The sequence below is a fragment of the Penaeus monodon genome, chromosome 3 (genome assembly GCF_015228065.2).
Source record: "Penaeus monodon isolate SGIC_2016 chromosome 3, NSTDA_Pmon_1, whole genome shotgun sequence".
In the NCBI taxonomy this organism is placed as follows: Eukaryota; Metazoa; Arthropoda; class Malacostraca; order Decapoda; family Penaeidae; genus Penaeus; species Penaeus monodon.
The window spans coordinates 9,609,594-9,617,004 of record NC_051388.1 but is presented as its reverse complement, the minus strand read 5'-3'; the positions used below and the strand labels follow the sequence as shown (position 1 = coordinate 9,617,004).

The 7,411-nt window shown below is 48.4% G+C and overlaps 1 protein-coding gene across 1 annotated transcript in view; it reads left to right on the top strand.

Moving 5' to 3' along the window:
• The window catches only part of LOC119585202, a gene marked incomplete at its 3' end in the record, with an annotated part of 27,761 nt that overhangs the window by 450 nt on the left and 19,900 nt on the right, over nt 1-7,411 (top strand). The window contains 5 exon segments of the mRNA XM_037933856.1: nt 204-395; nt 3,003-3,145; nt 4,562-4,736; nt 5,568-5,665; nt 6,306-6,423. Of these exon segments, the coding sequence (XP_037789784.1) occupies nt 204-395; nt 3,003-3,145; nt 4,562-4,736; nt 5,568-5,665; nt 6,306-6,423 (726 nt within the window).

Sequence of the window (7,411 nt, the reverse complement as noted above, 5' to 3'; positions counted from 1 at the left end):
CCCTCTCTCTTCTTCTAATTCTCTCTCTCTCTCTTTCTCTTCTCTCTCTCTCTCTCTCTCTCTCTCTCTCTCTCTCTCTCTCTCTCTCTCTCTCTCTCTCTCTCTCTTCCCATCTAACCACGCCCCCTTCCCAACTAACCACGCCCCCTTCCCAAATAACCACGCCCTCTCTCCACCCACTCTTCTCTTCTCTCCTCCCACAGCCCCCGTGCCGACGTTCATCAACTGCATCGCGGAGGACACCCTCGTCCCCCTCTTCAGCGCCACCGCCACGGGCCCCAACCTCACCGCCTTGGCAGACCAGCCGACGTGCACCACAGCCTGCCTGCAGGATGGCTACACGCACGCGGGACTCACCGAGGGCCTTTTCTGCCTGTGCGGGAGTCCGGACCCCGGTGAGAAGGGCCTCGACGCCGTTCGTTGGTCTTATGTCGTTTGTTTGTGTGTGGTTGTTTATTTTCTGTTTTTTTTTTATTGTTGTTGTTGTTATTATCAATATTATTATCGTTATTATTATTATCATTATAATTATTGTTACGCTTTGTTTTGTTTTGTTATTTGTTTGTTTCTTATTTTTATTTTATTATCATTGTCTTTATAATTATTATTGTTATTTTACTCATTATCGTTATCATTGTTATCATTATCATCACTATTATTATCATTATTATCGTTATTGTAATCGATGTCCTTATCGTTATCATTATCATCATTATCGTTATCATTATTATCAATATCATTATTATCATCATCATTATCATTATCATTATCAGTAGTGGGGCGTATACCCAGTAGACTTTAGTGTGTCTGGTTGAGTTCGGGATCAACCGAGAAAATAGGTTTTTACTTAGGAAAAGATTCGTCTGCAGTGAACAGATGTAAGGTTCCAGGCCTACGGTCACCACCCAATTAGTGGTGACCACAACACACACGAAGCTGAAGCTGACAGGTAAGACGACAAAGTGATAACTTGTCATGGAAAGCAGTAGCAACACTGGAGGTACGGATCCTCAAGCAATGTTCCCCCTATGTGACTTGGTTCTATGAAAATTAATGTCAACATTAGGGGGAAGGAACCTCAAGCAGTGGTTTATGTAACTCGTTTCTTAGGAAAATTAATGATAACACTGGAGGTTCGGACCCTCAGGCTGTGTAGCCCTATGGGACTTCTGAGTTCTCTAGTATTTATATGCAATCACTGAGAACCGCTTTGGGACTTGTGCAGAGTGCACCCTGCGGATAGTAACGTAGCATGTCACACGACAAAGTCCAAAAGAGACCAGTTGTTTCATTCACACAACCATGAAAAAAATAACTTAGAGCATAAATAAAAATTCCAACTGAGAAGGACCGCAGTCCGGACCGAAGTCAGAACCGATGTCAAGAGCGAAGTCATTTCCCTTCCCAAAACCATGCGTACTTACACCCTGAGAGAGACACCCCCTGGACCATGTCCCAGGCATGGCGCAAAAAAAGACGTCGCTGAAGAGATAAATTAATAGGAAATGAAAAACAAGAGAAAGGATATGAAGAAAAACCGATAATGCACAGGTATAGGGAAAACTGTGCATTTCGGGCTGGATATATTTAGAATATCTGATTTTAAAAATAAATAGATCTTTATTTTCTTTCTTGGCGACTTCAACGCCATCCAAGTAATGAGACTTGGTCAGACTTACGTTTAGTTGGTATAAAAATAACCAAGTCGGTATTGATATACAGGCAGGGACTCTTCATTCTTAAATGGTGGTTGGACTTGCGATGGGAACTAAGTCTCTGGCGGCGCGCGTGGCGTTGGTCGCGGCTTATGAAGTCGCACTCGAGTCGAGAGGGCGAGGATGCAAGGCAGGCGAAGGCCAACCCTCAGACGGGTGTATTGTACCCAGCACGCCTGCTTATGGAGCGGATGGCCCAGGATCTTGGGAGTTGGGGGAACTGCGAAGTGATGGCACTCAAGCCGAGAGGGCGAGCCGCAAGGCGGGTGAGGCGACAGCCAAACGCGGGCGCGCACCTTCGTTGATGGAAGCATCACAGGGTCCCCCACATTATTTATTCATCTTCAGGTCATCGACGGGGACCAGGGCCAACGGGACCACGGTACTACCCCAATGTCTAAGAGAGCCTGGCGCTAGAAGCCGATGTACTGGTTGGGTCGGCGTGCGGTAGTGTCCAAGAGGGTCTTCTATATATATGTGCCCACAGCTGGTCAGGCATCAAGAACAGAGCGCAGGACTCTCCAGTGAAGTTACCGCGTAACTTCGTGGTGGAAGCAGAAGGCATGTGGCATGTCGAGACCCGGCCTCACCCACGGTGGCGCCCGAGGATGATAGCAGTCCTGGCGAGATCGGCCTGAGAGTCGGCGAGTGCGCAGCCGTACACTAGTCATAATTATCATCATTATCATTATCGTCATCGTCATTATTATTATTGCTATTGTTACACCACCACCACCACCACCACCACCACCACCACCACCACCACCACCACCACCACCACCACCACCACCACCACCACCACCACCACCACCACCACCACCACCACCACCACCACCACCACCACCACCACCACCACCACCACCACCACACCACCACCACACCCACCACCCCCACCACCACCACCACCACCACCACCACCACCACCTTCATCTTCGTCTTCGTCTTCGTCTTCGTCTTCGTCTTCATAATTTTATCATCATTATTGTGATCATCATCATCATCATCATATTATTATTATTATTATTATTATTATTATTCATTTTCATCTCCATCTTCATCATCATTTTCACCATTATCATAATCATCATTATTATTATTACCAATATTATCATTATCACTATCATTATTCTTCTATTCTCACTGTATCACCATTGCCCCATTATTATCATAACTGTATTATTACCATCACACACACACAAAAAAAATCAAACAAACACTATATATTTTTTAAAGCCGACTTGGCAACCTCGCTCCGCACTATACCCCCCCCCCTTCACCATCCAACAGCGGTTGTGGCAGCGAGCACAGTCGGAACTTGCACCATATCCTGTCCGGATGGGTTAGTGGAGTGTGGAGACGTCGACCCTACCATCGCGGGCGTTTACGACACGGGCGGGGGCAGTCCTAACTTCACGCTCGTGGCTGTTCATGTAAGTATGGTGTGGGTGGGGATGGGGGTGGGTGTGGGTTGGTGGGGGTAGGGATGGGGATGTGGGTGGGTGGGGGTAGGGATGGGGATGTGGGTGGGTGTGGTTAGGGGTGGCTTGGTGTGGGTGTTGGTGGGTGTGGGGATGGGTGGGTGTGTGGGTGGATGGGTGTTAGTGTGGGTTGGTGGGTGTGATGGGGGGATTGGGAGAAGGGAAGTGGATGGGTGGATAGATAGGTTGATAGATGGATAATTAACAGATAGATATCTAATTTAATTAGTTTTAAAAGATATGATATATTGGCTAAATACATAGAAAAAATGGATTAACACTTGAACAGATATATATACCGATAGATAGGTGAATAGATAAGATCGATAGGCAGATAGAGAGATAGACACGTAGAAAGTTAGCAAGGTGGATTGATGATAGAGATATAAACTTTAGATTGGTAGATAGATAGATCGATGTAGACAAATAGACAGTGAAATAGATATGAAGCAAGATAAAGGATAATAAGACGAAACTTTTGATAAAAGAGAAACCAATAAATATAGGGAGATAGATGCAAATAAACAGATGTATAAACTGGACGATAGATAGATCACCCCCCCCCCTTTTCACCCACCCCCTGTCCTCACTTACTTTTTTTCCTCATGTACCTCATTCGCCCCTTTTCCCCTCATCCTCCCTCTTCCCTCATTTCCCCTCTCCCTCACTTTCTTCATCACTTATCCTGAATTTTCATTTCCTTAACCCCTTCCCCTTCCCTCCCTCTTCCCTCCCCCTTCCCTTCCTCTTCTCTCCCTTCCTCCCTCCCTCCCTCCCTCCCTCCCTCCCTCCCTCCCTCCCTCATTTCCTCATACCCTCCCCCTCCCCTCCCTCACGCCCATTTCACTCACCCTCCTCCTTCCTCTCCTTTACCCCCCCCCCTTCCCCTCCTCCCCTTCCCCTCTTTCCGCCCACCCTCCTCCTCATTTTTTTTTTTTTTCCCTCATTCCAATTCACTCTAATTCTTCCCATCCCCTTCCTTCCTCATTCCGTGCTCATTCCACCCTCATTCTTTTCCTCCTTCTCTCTTTATTTTGGTTCTTCCCTCTCCCCTTCTCAGCCACTCTCATTCCCCGTCTCGCTCATTCCCCACCTCATTAATCCCTAACTTTCTCTTTCTTATCTTCTTCCCCTTATTTCCTCCTCTTTCTACCTCCTTTCCTCTCATTCCCCACCCCCTGCCCACTCCCTTTAACCCTCATCCCTCTCCCCCTCCCTCCCCATCCCCCTCTACCTCTCCTTACTCCCTCTCTCCCCCTCCCCGCCTTCCCCCTTCTCCCACTCCCCACCTCCTCCTCTCCCTCCCTGCCACCCCTTCCCCCTCTCTCCGCTCTTCCTAACCCCACCTCCCCCTCCCTCTGCCCCCAGGACGACGCCCTCGGGATCACCCTCACCATCACCCCGGAGTCGTCTGGGGCTACGTTCCTCGTCGACTACGACTACGGAGCCCCCGTGTCGTACGTGAACCAGTCCATCTCGGCCCTGGTTGCCACGGACCACGTCACGGACCCGTACTTGGTTCCTGGGACGTACGAGGTCGTAGGTGAGTTGTTACTTTGCGCTGAGAGGTCGTGTGTGTGTGTGTGTATGTGTGTGTGTGTGTGTGTGTGTGTGTGTGTGTGTGTGTGTGTGTGTGTGTGTGTGTGTGTGTGTGTGTATGTGTGTGTGTGTGTGTGTGTGTGTGTGTGTGTGTGTGTGTGTGTGTGTGTGTGTGTGTGTGTGTGTGTGTGTGTGTATGCGAGCGAACTGACATATAAACAGATGAAATAAACATAAAATAAATACCAAAAAAGAAGAAGACAAACCTTCCTCCGCCTCATAGCCAATCGTTCCTCTACTTACCGCTCTCTACCAAACTTCTCATACCGCATTTATACAACTCTACGCCCTTCCCCCACCCCCCCTCTCTTCCCCCTTCTTTCTCACCACCCCCACCCCCTCTTTCTCACCACCCCCACCCCCTCTTTCTCACCACCCCCACCCCCTCTTTCTCACCACCGCACCCCCTCTTTCTCACCACCCCCACCCCCTCTTTCTCACCACCCCCACCCCCTCTTTCTCACCACCCCCACCCCCTCTTTCTCACCACCCCCACCCCCTCTTTCTCACCACCCCCACCCCCTCTTTCTCACCACCCCCACCCCCTCTTTCTCACCACCCCCACCCCCTCTTTCTCACCACCCCCACCCCCTCTCTCTCACCACCCCCACCCCCTCTCTCTCACCACCCCCACCCCCTCTTTCTCACCACCCCCACCCCCTCTTTCTCACCACCCCCACCCCCTCTTTCTCACCACCCTCCCCCCTCTTTCTCCCCCCAACCCCCCCTCTTTCTCCCCCCCCACCTCCCCTCATCTCTCTCACCACCCCCGCAGTGATGAGCATGATCGAAGGAACACACTTCTGGTCCATCGACTTCGCCAACCTCACCAAGACGTCCACACCGATGACCGAGGCCGTGGATTGCCCTGTGGTAAGTCACGTGGTTCCGGGGGGAGGGGGGGAGGGGGGGATAAGGTCGCATGGGGGGACTATTCTATTTTGGTTGGGTTTTGTACTGGTGGTTTACGTTGTATTAGGTGCGTGGCGGTATGTTTTCTTTTCTCTTGTTCTGTTGTATTTTGGATTGTAGGATTTTTTTTTTGTGTGTGTGTGTTACGGGTTTCTATGGGGTTTGTTATATTGTATTTCGTGTTGTATTGTTTTCTTTTGTATCGTATTATATCATCTTTTATATTCTCCCATACCGCATTTCGATATATCGTATCGTTCATAATTTATGCACGGTGTAATGTTCTCGTCTTATATATGACAATAATGATAATGAAACTGCCAATAATGATAATCTATTGCTGTTACAATAGAAGTTTGAACTCCCCACCCCCCATTCACCTTCGTTCAATCCCCCCCTCGTTCACCTTCGTTCAATCCCCCCCTCGTTCACCTTCATTAACCTCCTTCCTCCTCCTCATTCGTTCACCTTCATTCAGGTTTCCCTCTATTAACCCACCACCCCTCCCCCCCTTCCTCCTCCTCCTCCTCCTCCTCCTCCTCCTCCTCCTCCTCCTCATCCTCATCCTCCTCCTCCTCATCCGATCACCTTCGCCCAACAGGTGTGGGAACCGGACGAGCTCTACTATTGCAACGTGTCCGTGACGATGGCCGATGATGACGATGTCTTCACGGCCACGTTCGACGACGATCTCTCCTCGGTCGCCATAAGCAACCTAGGTACAGTTGTCGGTTTGAAAGTGCGTCGACGTTCGTAGTCTAAGTACGGCTGTGGGAGAAAGCAATGAAAAAGGAGGTAAAGAAAGAGAAGGAATGAAAGAGAGAGAGAAAAAGAAAAAGAAGGAAAGAAAGAGAGAGAGAGAGAGAGAGAAAGAAAAGGGAAAAAAGAGAGAGAAAAGCAACCTAGGTACAGTTGTCGGTTTGAAAGTGCGTCGACGTTCGTAGTCTAAGTACGGCTGTGGGAGAAAGCAATGAAAAAGGAGGTAAAGAAAGAGAAGGAATGAAAGAGAGAAGAAAAAGAAAAGAAAAAGGAAAGAAAGAGAGAGAGAGAGAGAGAAAGAAAGGGAAAAAAGAAGAGAAAAGCAACCTAGGTACAGTTGTCGGTTTGAAAGTGCGTCGACGTTCGTAGTCTAAGTACGGCTGTGGGAGAAAGCAATGAAAAAGGAGGTAAAGAAAGAGAAGGAATGAAAGAGAGAGAGAAAAAGAAAAAGAAGGAAAGAAAGAGAGAGAGAGAGAGAGAGAAAGAAAAGGAAAAAAGAGAGAGAAAAGCAACCTAGGTACAGTTGTCGGTTTGAAAGTGCGTCGACGTTCGTAGTCTAAGTACGGCTGTGGGAGAAAGCAATGAAAAAGGAGGTAAAGAAAGAGAAGGAATGAAAGAGAGAGAGAAAAAGAAAAAGAAGGAAAGAAAGAGAGAGAGAGAGAGAGAGAAAGAAAAGGAAAAAAGAGAGAGAAAAGCAACCTAGGTACAGTTGTCGGTCTGAAAGTGCGTCGACGTTCGTAGTCTAAGTACGGCTGTGGGAGAAAGCAATGAAAAAGGAGGTAAAGAAAGAGAAGGAATAAAAGAGAGAGAGAGAAAAGAAAAGAAGGAAAGAAAGAGAGAGAGAGAGAGAGAGAAAGAAAAGGAAAAAAGAGAGAGAAAAGCAACCTAGGTACAGTTGTCGGTCTGAAAGTGCGTCGACGTTCGTAGTCTAAGTACGGCTGTGGGAGT